General features: G+C 46.0%; 1 protein-coding gene across 1 annotated transcript in view; it reads right to left on the bottom strand.

Moving 5' to 3' along the window:
• ZNF532 (zinc finger protein 532) overlaps positions 1 to 16,756 on the bottom strand; it is a 31,571-nt gene extending 14,815 nt beyond the window's left edge. Inside the window, exons 1-5 of the mRNA XM_058823852.1 lie at positions 16,590 to 16,756; positions 15,970 to 16,117; positions 14,249 to 14,358; positions 6,171 to 8,530; positions 1,416 to 1,597 (exon numbers count right to left, since the gene is read on the bottom strand). Coding sequence (XP_058679835.1) covers positions 1,416 to 1,597; positions 6,171 to 8,510 — 2,522 coding nt within the window. The 5' untranslated portion in view covers positions 8,511 to 8,530; positions 14,249 to 14,358; positions 15,970 to 16,117; positions 16,590 to 16,756. The remainder of the gene's footprint in view (positions 1 to 1,415; positions 1,598 to 6,170; positions 8,531 to 14,248; positions 14,359 to 15,969; positions 16,118 to 16,589) is intronic.
• Between the last annotated feature and the right edge of the window lie 6,050 nt (positions 16,757 to 22,806).

The following is a 22,806-nucleotide window of genomic DNA, read 5'->3' as shown; positions in this document are numbered from 1 at the left end:
TTCAGCTGACTCCGTGCAGACACGTAGCCTAAACCACTGGAGTCAAAGGGAGCTTCCTGCAGAGGCCCTGTCAGAGGCAGGACAGGCTGTGCTGCTCATGGGGAAAAGCACCACAGTTCTAGGAGAGGCTGGGCAGGCTAAGGAGGGAGGCAGTAACATCCCCAGAGACTGCTTTGCTTGCCTGCGTGACTTAGGCTTAGTCGAGAATTTAGATCAAGAAATTCTCGACTCAATGTGACATGAGATTTTTTGAGACATCTTGAAAAGTTTAGTGACTTAGATTCCCAGTGAAGGGGATTCTTTCTGCTGGTGTTACCAGCACAGGCCAGGAGTCCCCAGAGGTGATTCCATGAACAAACCCAAGAGACATACATGAGAGGGAAGAGCAGTGGAGTGCAGGAAGCAGGTGGAGGAGAAATGCAGGACAAGAAACACTACTGCTTGAGAGAAAAGGGTAAAAAGAAAAGAACCCAAAGAAATGAGAAGAGCTTGGAGTTATGTCAGGACATGAATTCAAGCTGAAAACAGAGGCTTGATGCAGTAAAAATGCTTTCATCCCTTAGGGGACAATTGCACAGCCATCCTGGAAAATGAACTGTGGCACCTTAAGGGTGGAAGGAGCTACCTGCTGGAAGATTTGCAATGGCCTTTTTCCAGGCAGACAGGGTGAAGTGGACATGTTTTTGGAGTGCTAAGCAAAGCTCAGGGTACGGGTGGCTCTTCTGATCTCTTGCTGTGCTGTCTGCCACTCAAGTGCAAGGAAAATGCTAACAGAAAGCATCTTTTCAAATCTTTCAAAACTAAACATTTCTATGAAATGCCTCTGCTCCCCATTTTCTCAGTGAGTTGCCATTACGGGGAAATGTAAAAGTCAAAGGGAAACTGAGGAGTAACAAAGGAGAACAAAAGACAGGGTTGTTTGAGAAAGGCAATTTCCAAGTGATGCAAAGTGATAAAGTCTACGAATCTTGATTTGCCACAGAAAAGAGAACAACCAGACAGAAGCAGCATGCCCATCAACATCTCAACCATACATTCTGGAAGTACTGACGATGACTCTTCTACCAGAAAGAACAATCTAAAATTCAATGGTTTGGAAAAACTCAAGAAGGTTTCTGAAAACCTGAAATGAAGATAATGTATCTGAATTCTCTAGACTTTATAAACCATGAAGTCCTGAATCTGTGTTACACTAGCTAATATTCTGATTTAATCATATACAAAAGTGGATGCCCAAAACAAAGCAGAATCCTAATGTATTTATTTCAAAATTTCAGTACTAATAGTACTGTTGCCATGACAATCTTAAATCCATGAAGCTGGTATTGTCCAAACAGTGCTTATGAAAATGGAAAACCACTTTAAAAACCATAAATTATACATCAATTGACAGCAAAAGGAATCATCATACTGACCGAAACCCAACTCTTCGGGTATAATGCAGGCAGTTCTTAGTGACATGGGTCTGGAAGTGGACAGATCTGCAGATTGCTCCACATTCAGGACACGTGTATGGAGATTTATGCTGATGAATTCTCTGGTGTGATGCAAAACTGCACTGGTTAGGAAGCAGCATCTGGCAGATATTGCATGTCTTCTAAATGATAAACCAGAATAGATGAGACAAAAGGTTTGGTTCAGCTCTACATAACATCTTGTGTCAAACTCTGCAATACAGCAAATAAAGGTTAAATGTCATAACTGGGATGGGACCCAATGCAGTAGCAAGTACAAACACAAGCCCTGCTAGCAGAGCTAGCAGGTGCTGGTAGCCAGACTGACTGGCATCCTGGGCTACAAAGCTCCTTCCTACACCACTGACCACGGGAGATACACGTGCTTTATGGAAATATTACTGGGGTGCCTTCCCAGATTACCTTCATAGTGCAAGGGGCCTACAAACAACTCCAAAATCAAATTACTACTACTGCCTCTTATGGTCTGGGACTTGTGAACCTCACCAGGGCCTTGCAAAGATTTAAAATCAAACCCAAGACTCCTTCATGACATCAGTATGTTTTTAAACATGTATTTGCATGGTTTTAGGAATGTTCTAAGAATGTTCTGGCATATGTAGTGATGTGTACACTCTGCAAGAATATTGACCAAAAAAGATCTCCAGATCTGCATTATAAATTATTTACTAACATATGCATGAAGAAATCCTGAAATAAATGCTCTGGGAGCACTGTGGCCTGGTGTGTTAGAACACAGTCTCTGTACACACAGAGTTCTCCCATGTCCTGACGCAGCAGGATGGCAAAATGCAAATCATTAAATTACAGCACGTTAAGCAAAGCAAACAGGCCATCGCTGCAATGCAGGTTCCACGGGCACTCCTGCCAGCCCACTACAGTTCTGTTCAGCATGGGTACATGCACTGCTCTCCTGCAAGGCTCTGCCTGAGTTCAGCTATCTACAGGGATGTCAAACTGGCACCTGCTTAGAGCCTTTGGGGCGCAGCAAGGCTATACTGAGACACAAAGAATTACTCACTTTGGAATGCCAAATACTTGGCCTTAATTGACCAAAGAGTGCCCAAAAGTGGGGAACTCACAGCCTCAGGCTGACCAGAATTGTTCTGGGGTGTTAACTTTGTCTTAAGTTCAGATAGAGGCAAAACTCTCTGACCAGCAATAAGTGCCACATTTACTGGGCTCAGTACCATTCCCCAAATCTCTTTGGCTATTCCTGTATTAACAAGCTGTAATACAATACTGGAGAATCTGGAGCATAATTTGATTACTAAGAAAACAGCAGACCAGAACTACTTATTCCAGTAACAGAAACATTTGGAGGTTTCACAGTCCTTCCAATGCCTTTGGCCTGCAGGACCTCTGAAGGAAACTGGGATGTGATGCCACAGAAGAGCCACACAACATTCCAGCCCCAGCTCAGTGATCTTCCTGATTTTGCAGCAATCTGCCAGACTCATTTGCTAACCCAACATGCCAGTAATGCTCTTAGTTAAGGCCCCTGCTCTGCTATTTCAATGAGTACAGAAAATGATTGATTGTAACTGATTACAGTAGAACAAGAAGCATCTACTGTGAAATTCTGACATTCAGCACGTTTGCTTACCATTTTATTTTGGGCTTAAGGTGGCATTAACTTCCAGTGCTCTCATTCCAACCCACACCAAAATAAAACACAGTTTGTGAAAATCATCACCTGCCTGCATTTAAAGTCAAAGTTTCAGAAAAAAAAAAGGGTTAGAAGGAAAAATGGTGGAGGTGGAAAATAAAGATACACACATACGCTGAGTATGAAGGGAAATGAGCTATGCAGTTTCCATGGGAGCTATGTACTCCTATCTATAACTAAGAGAAATACTAACATTCATTAGCCCAGATTTACTACCTTTTCCCCCCAGCAAGTACATGAGGGTTTTATTCAGCCAGAAAACCTATCAGTGAGTCAGGGTTAATACTCCTTTAGCAGGAATATGCCTTTAGATTAATATTCCTTTAACAGGAATATTAATGGCAATAAAACATTACAGAAAAGTAACAACTTCATAGTGAATGTATTTTCATTGATAAGATTGTTCTACCATTGCTTATTTTAAACAAAACATTCTACCTTCGTAACAGGAGTATAAGAGCAGCTACTTACTCATTGGAAACACAAAACTATACATTTTCCATTTCAGGAGCAATTAGATGGGACACTAGAAAGAACAGTAAGCTGCAAATAACCTTTTTTCCTATTACCTGTTTGCAAAATCTAAGTGTTCATTTTTATTCTTTCTTCCTTCCAAAGAAAAAATACCAATCTCATCTAACTTCCCTGTCTTCTTCCCCCCACAATAATGGCAGTTTTACAGCAAAAAGACAGTGCCAAGCACTAAGAAGGAAAACAAGTCAGGGTATTTCTCATCCAAGCTTCTCAAGAGGTAACATCTAATGAAAAAGTAGCAACATACGTAGTAATAAATGCCTGTACAGAGCCTTTCTCCAGGAAACACTACCCCTACAGGATGCAATCAAACTCAACATAAAAAACAGCGGCTGCTTGACGTATGAAAAGGACTACAAAAATGTGTAATTAAGATGTAAAAGGATGCTTCAACAAAGAACATTTAAAACTACATTTATTAAGCGTTCTTTTCAAAGGGAAGAACGTGAAAATAGCTTATTTTCCTCCAGCGCTTTGCACTGTTTTGTTTAAACCTGCAGCTCAGCAGAGCAGGTTTCCATGAGGAGACACAAACACGCAGACAGGCAGCAGGCAATGCCAGCTGCCCCTGCAGCTCCAGGGCCTTCCCTTCTTCGACAGCAGTACCTGGGAACCCGTACTTCTCTCTCCACCTCCCTGCAGCTGCATTTTCACATTCTGTCAACATCACAATGGCTTTCCTTTAGTAAATTGCCAGGATAAACAGTATCTAAAGGACATGTAGGGAGAGCAACTCAGCGGCAACAGGGCAAAAGCACCAGACAGAGGGAGAAAGGGAAGGGCAAAAGGTTTTGTTTACTTGGCCATAAAGACAAAAATCCTCACACCCTGAAAGTGAGAACATCACTTTATCTTTGTTCTCTTTCAATTTCTATTTTAGCCTCATCCTCCAAACGAATTCTCTGTCTCTCATTCAACTGCTTTGTCTTGTCACCTTCTTTCCTGCTTCCTTTTCCAGTACCAAAACCACCAGGTTTTTGCAAGGTCTACTGGACCTTAGATGGCATGTTACCTAATGGGCCTATTATGGGGAAAAAAAGAATCTATCTACAACCAATAAGCATCAGCAAATCAGTTAGCCAAACAGCCTAAGTATTAAGCAGCCCGAGCTGGTGCAGAATGTACTCTAATGGTCAGCCATTAGATCCTGTTCAGAACTGCAGCAACATCTGTGCATGGACATGTTCTGCTGAAGGAAACTCCCTGAGCTATGCACACTTGTAGTATCTTACAAACAGAAATTCACTTGCATGGCATTCCACCTGGAATCCAGGTAACTTCAGTCTAACTCTGCCAGCCAATCAAAGGGAGGAGCTAAGGCAGAGCAACGTAATCGAGGCTATTTCCCCGTGCATATCTTTTTACATTACTACATGTAGTGGTAGGTGCAGTGGAGCTGCTTCATGGTACAGAACAGGTCCTACATGCAGTGAATAGATCCTGACAGGAACCTGCCTGTGCTCCTAGGACTAGTGCATTTTTTTCCTAACTGCAGGACCTAAAAGTCTTTAGCCTGCCCACTTTGTGTGATTCCCAGAAAGACTCCTGGGGCATTCCTGTCTTGAGCATGCTTGCAGGTTTTCAGCTTCCCCCGCAGCAAGAAGCTGGAGCACCAAGCTCACCTGGATGCTTTGAACCACACCAGAATCCCTTTTAATTGGCACACCCCAACAGAGATCCAACCATATCATTTAATTGACCACCTTCACTCTGCCAGGATTATAAAATACATCGCACACTGATTAATATTACGTTTTATTGAATGACGTATTTCTTTCAGGTCAGGCCACATACATTAGTAAATAATTTTCAAATGGTTTTTATGTTGAACTCATTAGCAATTGTAAGAGGAAAAGAAATGGAACCAACTAAACCAATGGTCACACAGAAAGGAAGATGTGCAAGTGAGAACAGCACTTTGCACTTTGTGAGGAAGAGCTGAGGCAAACAGCAGCATTCCTGTCAGTAGTCAGTGTGCCATTTGTCACTGCCTGAGTCCCTCCCTGCACGTGAGGGGAATGCCTCTCTCACTTAGGGCACTTGGTGAAAACTCTAAAACCTGAAGACCAATCTAGAATGAATCACTTAAAGCTATCGTTCCGGTTGAATAGATGGGCTGTTAATGAGGGTGCCAATTAAGTGGATTCCACTGGCTAGTCAAATTCCAAAGCACAGAAAGAAGCATTAACATATGATTAGTAATACCCACGATTATTTTCTGCATTATCATGTTCAGCTGTAAGAAAGCTAATGCTAAATTTTAGCAAAAATATAAGTGTCAATTCCAGACTTCAGGGCCTATAAAGATTCTAAGTCTTATTTAAAAAGTGTTGACATTCACTATGTAAGTGCTTGCAAGACTTTCTATGGTTTTCATTTATCATTTTAATCACAGAGGTTCAGATAATAACAGCTAAATGAAAGTAAAAACATATCCAAAGTCTCCTAGGCTTATAGATGAAACATTGGAATGTAAACATAGGATACTCTACTTGTCCACTTGTGTCTGCGGCCTGCTGGAAATGAGTTGCAAGAGATGTCTCATCTTGGAAAACTTCATTGCACTCCAAACACTTTAGACTATGTCTACAGAGTTTTGATGGATCTTCGTCTAGGGGCATAGCTGGAATGACAGGAGAGCTCGCAGGGGCCGAGATCACTGTCCCAGTTAAGCCAGTCTGGATCTTTGTTAGGGAGTGCGTGCCAGCTCCCCCTGCGCTCTGGAGCACGGCAGCAGCAGTATTGCTGGAAGGAGATGCTATCATTTGATCTGCTGGGACTGGTTTTAGGATCAGGTGGGAACACTGCATCACGACGCCTTTCTCCTTGTGCCCACGAGCATGGGACAGGAGACTACATTTATTGTAGAAAACTAAATTCTTTGTACAATGATTACAAGTCACTTCAATTCGCACGCTCCTCCTGTCGTAATGCTGGGTCAGGCTCTTCTCGAGAGCGAACGAGTCGCCGCACTCCAAGCACTTGTACCCTCGTGTCGGTAGCGTGATTCCGGCATTGGCAGGGGGGCTGAGGTTTGGGACGTAAACGGGTACGGGATTGACGCTGCTCAGCACCTTATTGAATGCTTCCACTACAGAGCTCTGCAGAGATGACACCACCTGCACTCGAGACACTTTTTTTGAAGGCTGGGAGGCGGCTGCAGAAATTATTGCCTGCTTGATTTGCTGCTGGGGTTTTGTTAGCACTTGGCGCAGTTCAGAGGTGGTTTGAGCACCCTGAGGCAAAAGGTTAAGGTTGGCAAGATGGACTGTCTTTGGCACGAGTTTGGCACTGGCGAGGCTCGATGCTGGCACCATGACCGTCTGCTGCTGGATGGCGTTGGCAGCTTTGATAATGGCGCTGCTGGCGCTCTGCACGGACGCAGCAGAGATGACAGTGGCTTTCACTGTGGTGTTGTTAGCCAGCTTCAGATTGATCACTTGGGAACCTGCAGTTTTCACTGCTGAAACAGGCAGGAAGGCAGTAGCCACGGGTTTGATAGTGACCTGCTTGGGGGCAAGTTCTGCAGATCCAACTGCATTGGTGACAACTGAGGACTGCAGAGGAGCTCTGGGAGGAGAGGAGAGAACAGCAGCGGAAGTTGGTGAGGACAGGAGAGATGTCATGGAGGTTACCATGGAAGCACTCTGCTCTGGCTTTTTACCAGAGTCCAAATCAACTTCTGGTAACACTCTAGTAACAGTTCTCTTGATCTCCCCAGAAGAAGTCTTGATGGTTTTTATGCGAACCTTAGGAATTGCTGGTGTTGACCCTGCGGGAGAAGACGGAGACCCTTTGCTGCTGTTCTCACTGGAGACACTTCTGGGACTATCGGGCGGTTTGACAGACGGTTTCTTAGCACCATCAATGAAACTCTGAGACTCAGGAGATTTTTCAATAGCCTGGGGACTTTCACTCATGTCTTTTGGTAATGGAGAAGACTCTCCTGAATTAGACTGTAAATCTTTGCTGCTATCTGTAGCTGCCTTTTTAGCACTCAGTGCTGCGATTGCAGCAATGCAGGACGAAAGCTTTGCTGATGACTTTGCTTTGGATTGGGAAATGCTGGCAAGATTTGTGTCACATTTTTCAGCACTCAGTTTTCCATCAAGTACCCTGTTTTCAAGAAGCTTCTCAGAATTGTCTTTTAGTAACTTGTCCTCTGTTTTTCGAGTTTTAAAAGGCTCATAGACACCTAAATTCATGGAGCTTGTCTCTGTCTCTCGTTTACCAGTTTTATTTTTATCTATACTACTTGAAACTGTGATTCCAGATTTAATTAAGTTCTCCCCTCCAAGTGCCTTTAGTTTGTCATATTCCTGCTGCGATAGAGATCCTGCCAAGACATTTGCTCTAAAATTTGCACGTATCTCCTCTTTATCTGGGGGGTCATCCACCTCAATTCTCTCATCATCATCAAATTCTTCCGCACTTGATATTGGGCTGAACTGGTTGAAAGCTGAATCCTTCAGTGTAGTCTCAGAAGCTGACCCATCATCTTTAAGTGATTTCCCTTCATCTTTACTGTAACTCTCAAGAGCTGCTGATGTCAGAAAGCCATTGTGCAAGCTATTGCCTGTGGAATGGTGGCCATCCTTATCCAGACCTTCGGAAGAATCAATAGTACGCACATTTTTCACAATGACGCTCACCCCAACATCAGATGATGATGGGACATGGGAGTCTTCATCTGCATGAGCATTTTGTTTTATGTGGCTTTCGTGGTCATCATGTCCAGATTCAATAGCTGCTTTGGGATCTACCATGTCTGGTATGTCAAAGGCTGCAAGAAGGTCATCAAAATCTGGGGTCTTCATATCCCCCATGGCCATGTATTTGATTGTAAGCAAATCTGTAAAATAAGCAGAAAGTCATCACTTTAAGCCCTAGTAGCCCAGTCTTACAGAAAACAAGTGCTTGTTCACATCTGCCATGCAAAGAAATGCTATTTCACTTCTGAAGTAATGTTTTCAGAGATTATACATTACAGAACAGTGACCAAGCATACAGTAGAATTATTACACCAAGAACTATAGTAATTTATAAACTCCACAGATAGTAACCTGGCAATTTTATTCTGGGCCCAAATTGCAGTGACTTTCTTCCTGTTCCCTCTCCTACACCCACTCCTATCCTCACTCACCCAGACTGCAAAATACCTGGACATGCATAAAAATAACATGAGACATTTGTAATTCCTCTGAAGTCTTGACTTTCCTTAACAGCTGCACTATTAATCTGAGGAGTCTTCCTGAAAATAATGCAGTATAAAGTAATAAATATCTGTAAGACTTAGGTATTCATCAACACTGGCTACCTGGAAGTCCTTGTGGATTATGAGAAGGCAACTGAGGAAGATTTTTAAAGGATACTGGAATAGACACAGACATTTCATGAAACAGCTTCAAATAAATATAGAAGAGTTTGGAAATTTGTTTACACAGTTCACTTAATGGTTTTGGGCCATTTGTCTAACCTATGAAGTTCTTAATAAAAAAACAGATGCACACATAGAATCAAAATCACAAAACAAGTTTCTCTGAGGATTAAATGGAAAAGACTGCAGACACCAAAGCATATAAAATCCACGTAAACTGACAGAAAGCTTTGACACAGTTTCTTGTAATCTGGGATACTAATTAGTTGCATTCTCGTTGTACATCTGTCCATAGGTGTCTTTTTACAGTTGTTGCATCCACTCAAAAAGAGCCAGATAGTCTCCCTAGTCTGAAACTTCTTCCAATTATATATCCTGGAGTTTAATTAACATTTACCCATAACAATGAATGAAGACCTGCTTACACACTTAATTCCTCTTCCTCCAAGTACGTTTAAGATCACAACTGCCCAGCAGAGGAGACAGAGCTGTCCTTTACTGAGAACTATGGCTGCCCTTATCAAGAACTTCTCTCATTCTTCTAACTTTTCAAGCAATCAAAGTTAAACAAAAAGGGAGACAAACATGGTCAGTTGTGATACATAAGGAAGACAAGATCTAACTAGGCCATTTTACTATCTCCTCCTCACTATTCTAGGACACCCATCTTAAGATTCAGTATATAAACTATGTTTCCACCACAACTGCCAGGACTCTGTAGCCATATTCCTCCCCTCTCTTTTTTTTTCCCTCCACAAACCTTTTAGTAACTCTTTCCTTTAAGGATAAAACTCTGCCTTTTATCCAAAATCATAATTAAGGGACACCTTTGCTGCCAGACCAGCTGTGAGTCTATTCCTTCTCTGGCCTAACATGATGCCTGTAAATACTTCTTACATTCTCAATTTTTACTCTTTTATTTAATCCTTAACCTTTGAAGAACCAACCAACTCTCCCTTCTTGACACTCACCTTTCTATTCGCCCAGACCTTCCAAATAGCTAAACCACAAGTCTAACAGCTTTAAACAATTGCTTTAATTGGACCAGACCATCTTTTCTGCCTTACTGAATTCCTACCCTTTGCCTTCAAATCCCATCTAAATATCTAATTCCTTGCTTTTGTTCAGACAAATGCTCAACTTCAGTTCCCTCAGCAGCAAATCCATTTGTTATCAAAGGAAAAAGGAAAACCACCAAATTTAATCTTCCTCTACCTATGGCATTCACATTCTTGTGACTTCATTCCTTTACCTGCCCTAAACTCTTGTTTTTACAGCTCTTTGTACTACATACATTTGAGAACTGTGCACACTGTAGGATGGAGATGTTGTCTTTTGCATGTTCTTCCAAAAACACCAGCATTCTTTCCAGTTTTGTGAAATGAGAACACTGTGAGAACACTGAGAAACCTCTTTTCAGGGTCTGGCACATGGCAGCGTTTTGGGTCCGTTATAGCCACATAGAGGAATTAGTCAGTTACTTCTACTGATTCCCAGGCAGACACACTATTCCAGAGCAGAATTCCAGTAACCGGGAATAATTACACCACCTCCAAACAAGAGTAATGATGCCTAAGTAACATCAAGCTCATTCTGGAAGAAAATGCCTACACAGGGAGCAATACCAGCCTAACCAGCACAAAACCATACTTTTTTGGGTTTTGGTTTCTGTGTTGTTGTGACAAGAAATTTCATCAGGTAGAGAAGGCATAAGGGATTCAATCAGAATTACAGTAACATGTATCCTAACATTAGACAAATTTCATCTTAATACACACATGATGAGCAGTTCATTGGTTATTAGTAATTATGACTGAATTACACTTCCAGTCATTTGCTCTGAAAGCCAAGCCTTGTACAGACAGACAAAGCCATACGCTAATCTAACCACAAAACCTTCTTCAGGAAATGGGAACCACATCTCCAATCACAGCCTGGCCTGGTCTGACATACTCAGCAGGCAAGTGGGATGTGCAAGAGCCCACTTCAACCACAGTCAGCAATGGCTCTCATGCTTACATACATAATGAACGGGTTCCTTTTCACTATCAAAGGGCCCATGGCCTGCTACTGTTGCAAAACCCAGACAAACACCCAGTTCCACAAATCACAGAAATTCCTTTTGTCATATACAAAGTAATTCTTACCCTAGGAATTTTCGATTTCTTTGGATAACAGTCTTATTTAGCATCTATTTAGCATCCACAGCATCAGTAAGGTCGTGCCAGCCCTAATGTAAACATCTTTGTGAAGTATGAGGTGTTTTACAGTTAAAATTTATCCCAAGAACCCACTTTTTCTATATTATACACCATATCCACCTGCCTTCAAAAAAGGGGAAAATCCAATTTGCTTCCATGTTCAAGACTCAATGAGTACAAGATTTAATCCTCCATTCTGACAGCCAAAATAGTGTTACTTGTAGTTTATGACTCCTCATCCTGTAGTCCAACACATCAATTTTTGAACTGGGTATTTCAGGTTCTCTTTGGGTATTGGAAAACAAGATGGGAAAGAGGAGGGGAATCTTCTGGAGTCTGAACCACTGCTGGCACAGTTTGAAGAGAAGCACACACAGCTGGTTCAAAGCTCAGGACAATTAGCCTTTGGCTGGCAAAAAGAACAGGGATGTTTCAACACGTGAGCAAGGAATCTCCTTATGCACAACATGGAGCTGAACAGGCCATCCCCAGCTACAGCTGGCCACATGAAAACCACCTGTATTTATCAAGAGATTCAAGCCACGGTTTGGGTCTACCTACTTCCCAAATCCCTCCTAAAACATAGATGAATTCCTGAAAAGCAGGGAAATCCACATACCACTCTTTTCCTAGTCTACCTAGAAATTAATTTAAATAATGGCTTAATTTTGTACTTCTCTATGAAAAATAGGCTGGGGCAGTACCACGTGAATAATTCAGATGCACAACAACAATGAAGAGAATGTTGAGATTCCCAAACGAATGCAGACTGGAATTACACTCTAATTGGCACAAGCTTCCCACCTCTATCCCGTAAGGTACTTTTTCTGCAGTAGATAACAATTGTGGCCAAAGCACAGCACGAGCAGTGCAGCCCCTCAGGGAGCTCTCCCAGCCAGGCAGGGCCCAGCAGGGCAACAAGCAGGCCCAAGAACATGAGGGTCAACTTTGGGTTTTCCTGAACATATATTCCTGGTACTCTGCTGCATATTTGTATTTTAACACACAGGCATATGGCTAGGGAAACAACAGTTAGTCAATTCATTCCAAAGGGACTTGGAATGTGATAAATCCTTACCCTCATTCTGAAGATCAAATAACTGAGACCAATGCAAAACGAGATCCTGGGTGCTGATACAGAAGAGCAGCCCTCCAGCATTAGCATTTGCTGCTGGAAAGCTGGCCTGCGTGCACAATCCAAATCTCCTAAGGAAGAGCCTTTACAGATATTACTAGACTGAAAAAAGATAACTCACCAAGAACACTGCAGACTCCATCTATTCAGTTTTCTCATCTTACAGCCATCAGAAATCCCTGCAAATTCAAAATCTCCTTTGCTAAAAACAAAATTTCGTAATACAGATAGCATTCAAAAACCCAAACAAAACGGATTGAAGGAATTCTATCGCAATCCGAGAACTTAAAATTTTAAAGCTGCCTACTATTCTGGCAGAAGGAAAAAAAATCCCAAAAAATGCTCTTGTGTAATATATGAATTTTAGCTGACACTTGGAAAAGAACATGCATCCTCATCAGGAAGAGATCCTATTCCTAGCATACAACAAGAACTCCTGTTAGCAGCATCATTCTGCCACAGACATCTCTAGTCAAATATAGACCCTCTGCATCCTGATGCTGAAGAACAGGAGCAGAAATCAGCACAGTGATCTGTCAGGCACTTTGCTCTGCCACAAGCTATTCACTGCTCTATCAAACCTGAAAAACAGCTTATCACAGCTGCAGTAAAGCTTACAAGCACAGAATTTCAGGCCAAATGGTAGTATGCTATTTTCACTTTTCTACGATTAATAGCTCAGTGCCTTACGTAATCTACTGCAGTCAGAAACAAAAAGGTTCCCTTGTATTGTCACCCTGCCTCAGCAGCCAGCACACAACTTACCCAGTATCCACAACCTCTCAAGGCTTTTAGGGCTGTCTATTCTGCTGAGCACGGAGGAAAGGACCCTCATTTCACACCACAACAGAGTATTTCCAATGTTCTGCCTCCATATTATCTTGATTGTAGGTTACCAAACCAGCTAACACAGCCAGGACTGGGAAGATTTTTAAAAAATCACACTGGTTAGGATTCTAGAGTTGCTGATTTCCTGTTATAGGAAATAACAGTTCCAGCAAAAGAATCCCCCAGGCAAAATGTTTAGTGATCCACTGTGCAAGCTCTAACAGCCTTTGTTCTTCCCTTTGCTGGATTCATTACTGCTTCCTTCTCTCTGCCCCTCTCCCTCTCTCTGACTCCTTCAGATTTCACTAGAAGATAAAAACGTCAGTTCAAATCTAAGCACACATTTTGTATTTTCTAGTTGAGAAAGAAAACCTAAAAATTCTGTCCATTATCCACTGCTTTAAGTTGAATGCAGTCACCCCTCTGCAGCTGCTGCACTGCCCATCCAGTTTCCTATGCACAATATTATAATTCACACCACTGGAGCTCCATCCAGCCCCCAAAATACATCTTTCCACTTGGCTGCTGCAAAATCCTCCCCAGCTTACAACAGTTTAAGAAAAGCCATCCATACAATTTCTTTTGCACAGGTTTTTTCTCTGTAGGCAATATTAAGTATGTGTTTAACACTGAAGACCTTAATTAAAAATCAAGTATTGGGTCACTGAGATGTGGTCAAACAACAACATGTAAATAATCAGACAGCAAATCCTGCATGTGTGACTCTCTTAATACAGCACAGAACAGCTCCCTGCCACAACTGCTCGGCAATTCATGATTGTCATTCAGAGGCCTATTCGTATCACTACACTAGGAAAAAAAAGTTTATCTTCAATGAAAATACTGTATTTAACCAAGATATCAGTAACTCTTTACAAATAATAGCTTTAATCCTTTTAAAACTGGAGGATCTTAATAGCATTTCTTCATTAACACTTAAACAGTTGTTTCCTTCCTAATGTGCCAAGTGTGCAATCAGGATGTAACTCCAATCTATTGTTCTATTCAGCCCAAAACACCACGTCTCACCTTGTGAACCTTGACCTTTGAGGGACTTTTTTAGCCAGTGCTCAGTTACTGCCACAGCCGCATTACCTCTGCAAACACCAAAGGGTTAAAGGCAGCCCCAATCAATAGGCCTACAAGAAAAAAAAAGGAAAATGAGTATGCCTTACAGCATCTTTTCAATGCTTTTATGCACAATTCTACAACAATATTGTTTCCTTCTGGTCTTAGAGAAAGGCACAGAACCCACCCCCCCCCCATTAATGTTTCCTAAGGAAGCAAACCACAAGACAGCACCCTGTAAATAAAACAGCATGCAAAGCATCCTCAGTCACAAGCATATCTACAATTACAAATAATTCAATCCATTTTATTTAGTTTAGTTTTAAAATAGACTGTATTGCCAGTGTCCCACCCTTGCAAAGCAAAAATATTTTAGTAAGGGTCATAAATCTCAGCTCTTGCCCATTCCTTAAGCATAAAAAGGCACGAAAAGCCAAAGTAATCTCAGTTACTGCAAATATGTACATTTACATACAGAACCCTTTATGACTACATTAGCCACATACCAGTGCTGTGTGTCTAAAGTGTGCATTCACATACTGTTTTGGGATGGTATCTTTCTGCAAGCTCCTCTGCTTTTGGCTGCCATGAAGGGAGGAAGCTATCCCAGTGTAGTAGCTCAGTGACTGCATTGTGTTCAGGAGCTGATCTGCCTCAAACCAGTTCCAGCCGGTTCTGGTCACCCTACATAAAAAGCTATGGCAACCCTCGCTGAGTTGCCAACAAGACCCTGAAAATCGCAGGGGCTGGTTTTTGTGTGGTGTGGGGCCGGCACAGCCCTGTGCCCCGGCTCCCCTCCTGCCCGGCCCACGCGGCCCCTGCTCCCCAGAGCCCCCCACACGCTCCCTTGCTCGCCTCCCCCACTTACCTCCCACAACCTGGCTGAGAGCTGTGTGTGCGTGCCTGGCTGTAGCTAACAAAGAGACCGCAATAAAAATCCTCACAGGATCTCTCTTGCAGCACCAGGCAGGCTCGGCCACAGCCCTGGGAGACAGGCTGCTAACCCGGGCTGCTGCCCCTCTGCTCCCCCAGATGAAGGGTGGCTGCTCGCACGCGTCACATATGCCCCCTCATGCCCACGGCCATGGGGTGCCCCATCAAGGGCTTCTCCCATCTGCCCTCCCCACTCCTCGCTCCATCTGGGGCCGCCCGAGTGGCATCTTCTGTGCTCTGAGCAGCATTACTATAGAGTACCCACAAATGCGCCTCCCTCCCCTCAAGAAAGCCATTTCCGCAGTAGCAAGATGCCTACAAAATAGTTCCTTTGCCCCCTCCTCGCAGCACCGACTTGGCTGCTACACTGATTTTTTTTTTTTTCTTTTGCTATTCGACTATGCTGGAGGCCTTGAGAAGCAGCGAGCTGCAGCCCCACGGCTGGGCAGCCCCCCCGGCTTGCACCCGCCGGCTGGGGAGGCCCGGTCAGGCTCTGCGCAGCTCCCACCCCGCAGAGACCGTGCGGACCGGCCGCCTGCCCGGCCCTGCGCCTCGCAGCCGATGCCTGCCCAGGGTCTCAGCCCCTTGCGGTGCCCACGCCGCTCCGGGGGTCCGCACCCACCTGTGCCCGTGGCCGCTCTGCTCCTGCCCGCTCCCCTTCACCTCGGCCACGCAAGGGCCTTCCTCCTGCATGGCTGACAGGCACCCAGACCGAGACAGCAGCCACCCCGCTCCTCTTGGCTACTCACCCTTGCTCTGGGAACACCAGTAACCACCTCCGCCTACGCGCTGAAACCCCCTCCTCTCGGAGGCTGCGGGAGATGCTGCTGTGCAGGGCTCCCTCCGGCTGGGTGGGCGACCCCGACAAAGCCCCTCTGCCCCTGGCTGCACCTGCAACTGAACAGAGGTCTCGGGCACAACCCTGCACCCCTCCCTGCGGAGACACCTTCTTCGCATCCCTCATCCCCACCCCGTTCTGGGGAGAACCACCATGTTCTTCCGCTGCCTCGGCCCGTCTTCCCTGCACAGGCTGCTGCGGCCGCAACGGCGGCCGGCCCTCCCTCGGCCCCTCGGTCCGGGGGGCCGCTCCCTCCTCCGGGCTGCCGCGGCCCCGGGCACCTCCCCGCGGGTCTGCGCGCTCCCGGCCCGAACCGGCCCTGTCCGAGCGGGCCTTGCGAACCCTGGGGACGGCCGGGGAGGAGAGGCCGTAGCCCCTTCGGCAGCGAGGAGAACGATCCGCCCCCGCCCGGCCGGCCCGGAGCCGCCGGCCCGGGCAGTCCCTGCACGGGTGCCCGCGGGCCTCCGGCCGCCGCCGGGCCGGGAGGAAGCGACCCCATAGCATGCAACCTCCGGTCCCCATGCGACACACCTGCTGCGGCCGGAGCCGGCGGGCTCGGGCAGGGCTACGGCCCGCGGTGCGGCCCGGCCCCGCGTCGGAGGAACATAATGGCAGGAGGCTGCGGGGCTGGGCGGTGGGGGTGGGGGTGCTCGGCGGCACAGATGGGGAGACGCTCCCGTGTGATTCCGTGTGGAACGGCTCCCTGGAGAGTGCCGGGGGCGGGGAGGCTGCGGGGCCGCCGAGCGCCGCGGGGCCGGGGCCGGGTCGCGGCCTCCCGCAGCCCGCACAGCTCGGGGGGGGTTTCCGAGCGCTGCCGGCGGGCAGAGCCGCGCCGGCCGCCGGGGCCGATCTCCTCCGCGCCGCAGCCGGCGCCGCCCGGGTGCCGTGGGAGACGCTCCCCGGGGCCCGCCGGGCTCTCGCCGTGCCCCAGCGCCTCAGGCCTCGAAGGGCAGCCGGGGGAAGAGCCCGCGGCCGCCTCTCCGCTTGCAGGCCAACAAAGGACGGGAGGAGCCACACGCTGCCAGCTCTGGCGGCTCAGCCCCTCCGCCGGCGCTGCGGCCGCTGTGCCCGGGCCCGGCCGGGGTCACCCCCCAGGTCCCGGGGCGCGGCCGGGAACCGTGTCCCGGAGCGATGCTGCCTTTCCTTCCACACCCTGTTAGCCGGGCACTCTGGGGCCCGCCTGCGCAGCGCCTGCGGCCCGTGCGCTGCCTCCGACCGGCCGCCTTTGTTGGCTGCGCAGCATCCCGGCGGCATCGCCATTGCTAGCAACGGCAGGGCGAGATCCCGCCCTCTCCGGTACCACCGTGCAGCACCATTTTCAGAATGTAATGCTTTGCACGCGAATCGCTTTATTGAAGCATACTCATGGCTTTAAATACATAACACCCGTCTCAAGTTAACGCTACGGGCAGACAGTATACGAAATATTCTAGATAAAATAACGTGTATTAGTGCATTAGCGTCTGGTGTCTTAGAGTCTCTTACGAGCCTGTTAGGAAGGCAGCAGAGTCCCAAAGGCGGTTTGCACAAGCACAGCTCCTTCTGGGAAGCTGCCCCAGTAACTGTGCCCGCAGGTATCGGTAGGGCAAGAAACTACCCATCGCCATTCCCTGGCTGCTCCAATCCTGCCTCCACATAAAAATTGTAACTTATTCCAATTAGCCCAAACAGCAGCAGAACACAAGTTCTACTGACTTTAATGCTAATATAATAAATTTATTTTAGGATTATATGACAGTGGATTTGTGCACTAGTTTTAATGTTCAAGAAGGGTCATGCAGTTCAGCTTGCACAAGCCTTGGGCTCATCCTCCAACTTACTTGTAGAATTAGGCCGTGATAATTACAACACCCTATTTCTTCCCAATTCATCAGTAAACTGATTTGCTTAAAGAAGTGAAAACTACACTCTCTTTACTTCCATTGAATTTCTGTGGTTGGCTTGCATAATAGCATAAAAGAAGATGGCAGCTGCTACTACTACTCTGGTATTAATATCTGAAATGTTAATCAATTTCACAGTTCATACATGGGACAAAGGTCCTTGTGTGTGCTGCCCTTCACACTTGTTTTCCTTCCAGCCAGGAAGCAAATCTACTTGCTTTCCTTCCAGCCAGGAAGGAAATCTACTTGCTTTCCTTCCAGCCAGGTGTCCTTGACATCTCTATAGGAGAAAAAGTCTGTCACCCTAAGTATTTGACTTAAAACACATAAAATGAAGAGAATTTAAAGTATATCTTACAAGTCATGCCAGGCTGATAGCACTTGTCCAGTGTGTTTTTAATTCAAGCACACAAAAAAAAGAGGTTCAGCAGCATGAGTGTCCCTGCAGTCACTTCTGCATTGGGAGGTTTTGGCATGTTGACCTTATGTCTTGGCTCTGAAGTCTTAGACCAGAAGTCCTGTTCACTCTCCCAGACACTCAGCTACATGATCCTTAGAAGCTGTGGTGGAAGAAATTGTCCTTGTTTAAGTCATGCTGTGTTGTCCCTTGGCTTTGCAGCAGCCAGGTTCCCAGTGCCCAGCCCTGCTGTGCTGACAATGTCCATCCCAGCCAGTGAAACCATCATCAGTGGATCCCTGCAGCTGCATTCCAGCTCTGGGGTGGGAGCTCCCAGAGTCCCATCACTCCTTCTTTCTCTGGGCACCTTGAGCCCCTCCTTTTCTTTTCCTGGAGAAACGCCTCCAGTGCAGCCTGCTGCTCCTTGTGAGCAGTCAGCAAGGAGTGCTGCCAACCCAGAACACTGCTGCTATGGTGAATGCTGAACTTGAGTGCAATAATAACTTCTCAATTATTTAACTTCTAAGGATTTTAAGGCTCTTGAAATTCAGAACTCTGAACAGTGGTGTATTCATTTCATGCCTTCTGCACAGGGATCAATTTTAACTGCATCAAACAGAGCTTCTGTACTTTAAACATGTGCTGGGACCAGAGAGGATTTTGCAGGTGGATTGACACAATAAAAACTGAAGTCAATTTACATTTGATTTTTTAATGTCAGAATAAATACTGCCTGTTTTGTCCTTCCTACTTTTGGGGAAAAATAAGAGAACATTTTCTTTCTAGCTAGCAAAACATGCTTAACTTAAAGCAAGAAGGGTAAAATGCAGATTCCATATTTCCAATTCTGAATTTGTTTTCAGAGTAATAGCTTCACAGCTTCTGGCAAATGCTTAATAGTGTTTGTAAATTCTATTGCTTTTTTCACCATAAAATTTCTTGTAACATGTGATCAACAAGAGCAGAGCAGAAGTTTATATTTCTTGTTTTAGAATAACTTATATTTTTCTTTTTGTCATTGTTTGGAATGCAACCACATATATTTAAACATTCAATATTTAAAGACCAGCTTACAATTAAATATCCCCTTTTCAGATGTTCCTATCACTAATCTCTAGGTATTTTCTTGGGGGAAAAATAATTTTCCTTTCCTGGTTATTAAAATATATCTTCTATTACATTTTGGACTGAAACACCCAGGATTGCTTTTTAAAATTATGAGTGTTATTAAAAGAAGGCAATCTCATAGGAGATAAGGACTTTGGTCAGGAGAAATGTACAAACACTGCCCAGAGCTGAGGAACATCTCTGCAACAGGCAGTTTCCCCCAGATCTAAAGAATGTGTCCATGGAAGATGGCAGCTCATGCTATCCACCTGTAAGGAGAGAATCTTTAACCACAGCGTGAACATTTGCAATGCCCAAGGAGCACGAAGCGTGAGAAACCCTAATGACTCTCAAGGTTTTAAATACTGTAAAGGCCCAAATACTGCCATGTCTTGAACAACAAGAGACTCCCATTTTTAATCATCTGCAAAAGAGATGCTGATTTAGATATAATACAAAGCCAAGAGGATTCGTCAGGGCTTAATTATACCTTTTTTTCTGGCTGTTAACCAGAGCAAACTAAGTGTTATCCAAAGAAATCAGAGGTGGTTAGTGAGGATCATGGATCATTGAAACAGTTCTGTTTCAACGCCGTGCTGAGAGCTCCCAGCTCCTCTGAACAGGCAAGAGCAGAACAACACCCCTCAGACACTCACCTACCCATGAACTTTAGAATGAAGTGTATTCCAGTGGGAAATAAAGGGCTTTGCTCCAAATCTGCACATAGAGGAGCCTCGGTGTTGCACATGAACGGGCCTGGTACACAGGCCATATGCCCACAGCACTTGCTGCCTCATCCCCAAGCTGCCAAGCAGTGACACTGGTGTTCAAGGCACACAGCTGAAGGCACTGTCACAGGGTTACATCTGTTGGCAAAAGCGTGCCTTCAGCCCAAGCATTTCTAGATATGAAATAGGAAAGATGAAATAGAAAAGCCTGTATGATGACTGATGATTGTCAAAAGCTGGGAAGGCATTTCTTCTGCACAGGACTACCGTTTTTGGAGAAATTGACTACTCCCAGAGGAGCAGCAGCAGAAAATTGACTGCTCCCCAGAGGCAGGGCAGCCACAGCTCCCCTGAGCAATCTGCCAGTGTCTCACTCCCCTGACAGGGAAGAATTTCTTCCTTATTTCCAATCTAATCCTGCCCTCTGTCAATTTAAAACTTAAAAAATTTAAATCCGGTGAAAAACTATGTACCCTAATACTTTATGTCTGTATACTCCATTTATACAGCATCTAGCACCATGAGGCTCCCTGAGCACTCAGTGCATCACACCAGCACTTTGGCCAGAGCAGCACTCAGGGTGTGCAGGGAGAGCTGCTGAGGGACAGCGCACACCTGATCACAGCCATCTTTCCAGCAGCACAAAGAGCACAGCCTCAGGCCAGACCTCCCAAACTCAGTCCCCAACCTGCTTACACAACACAACCACAGGCACAGTGCAGAATGCAAGGCTGATGGCTTTTTGGATTTTCCGTGACACCGTTCTCTTTTCTGCTTACGAACATGTTCCGAGTGCTGGGCCAGAACCCCTCAGTCAGCTCCTCATCTGGAATTAGCCACCTGCGTGATTAACATCAGTACCACAGAGCTCAGCAGCCTGGCACATTGAAGAATGCCTGTTTTGTTCCCATACGTGCCATATGTACGGGGCTTTTTCCTTCCTCCTCCTTATATTTATTCAAGTATCGGGGATTATTTCTGAATTATTCATCATACAATATCTGATTAAACTGTGGCGGTGCCGGTTCCCACTGCTTAATGAATGAGCCATTAGGCTTTTGCAGATGGTGCCATCAACAGCTCCTGTGCTGTGTGTTCCATGCACTTACCCAGCAAACGGAGAGCACTGAACCTGAACCCGGTGTGGGAGACGAGTAATGCCCACGCAGTGATCCCACAAACCATAACAAGAGAGCAAGTGTTGCTGCAAAACTTACATTTGGTCCTAGCTGTTATCTAATACAATTTTCTCAGAAAATCTTAGTATAGCTGAGTATAAATCCCACCAAACTACCCAATACATCACTTCAAGCAGGAAAGCAGAGGACAGAAACTGCCAGCAGTTTACCTATGTTGTCCTGCAAGGTGTGACAACTGCTGCCATGACTTATGGCATGAGCAGGGCCAGACATCATCTGTGTGCTCCACGCACTTCTTTCTTGGAAGAGGAGACCGAGAAGTGAGAGAAGACACTGTATTCCAGAACCCAAGTGGGTTCTGTGTCTGGGAGAACAGACACAACAGGCACAGCTGCACCCTTGCTTTGGGAGGGCCTTAGGAAGTGGGAGACAGTGCATAGCCGCTTGAGAAATCCATCCCCAATCACACAGCTTGCTGCTCCCTCGGGGCTGCCACCTGCACAGCTGGGGAGAGGCACTGGGGATGGTGCTGTGACACAAGAGGTGCTGCTCCTCTGCAGGGACGGGCACACAGGCACTTGGGACCAGCAGCAGCTGTGCTTGCACTTCTGCCTTTCCAAAGCCTTCTCTGGAAGCACATAATAAAAGAAGGACGAACCCAAGAGTGATTTTTCTGCCACTTTTCCTCTGTTTACTTCAGGAAATGCTGCCCTCACAGGTGAGGGTGGCAGCAGCAGCTCAGCCTGGCTGTGGTTCCTGATTCCAAGCTGCCCGTGATGATCTTCCTACAATGAAAGCAAAGTTAAAATCAAGGCGCCTTGCTGGTTTGTGGCCGGCATGGCCAGGGAGTCTTTCCAGCACTCACACTTTCCATGCTGGTCCTTGGCATCTCCTGCTGGAAAAAGGACATCTGATTCATCCCCACCTACTGAAGATGAGTCAGGATTATACAAATTCCATTTTGTTTGTGCAACAACACTACTTCCCATGTTGCAAGCTTTCCTGTCTGCTGCCAAAAAAGTCTTGGGTACAGAGGAGGGGAGAGCCACCAGAGCAGCATCCAGCCCCAAGGGTTTCACTGCTCAGCAGCAGCCCATGCTTAGTTCCATCAGCTGGATTAGCAGTCCCAGATGGCTTTCCCCTCTGCAGTACAGGTGGGCAGGCTCTTGACGTGTTTCATGTGAACAAGCAACTGCAGCAGCTGCAGCCTGGTGTGCCCCAGTGACCGAGCACGGCTCCCTGTGGGACACGAGCTGTGGGGGCACACAGGGGTTCCCCCAGCTGCTGTGCTCGAGCGTGGGCTTCCCACACAGTGCAGGGGCCACCAGCAGCCAACAGCCAGGTACCTGCTGCTGTCACTAGTGACACTGCTGGGGCTGCCTGCACCTGCCTGGCCAAATTACAGGCTCACCTTGTCTGGGAGGGGTCATCCTCCCTTCCAGCCCCAAGAATCTCTTCTCTTTGTCCTTTCACCTCTGAAACCTCTGCTTCAGA

Source organism: Ammospiza caudacuta, chromosome Z (genome assembly GCF_027887145.1).
Source record: "Ammospiza caudacuta isolate bAmmCau1 chromosome Z, bAmmCau1.pri, whole genome shotgun sequence".
Classification (NCBI taxonomy): Eukaryota; Metazoa; Chordata; class Aves; order Passeriformes; family Passerellidae; genus Ammospiza; species Ammospiza caudacuta.
Note: the sequence above shows the minus strand (reverse complement) of the source record. Positions and strands in the feature narration are given on the sequence as shown.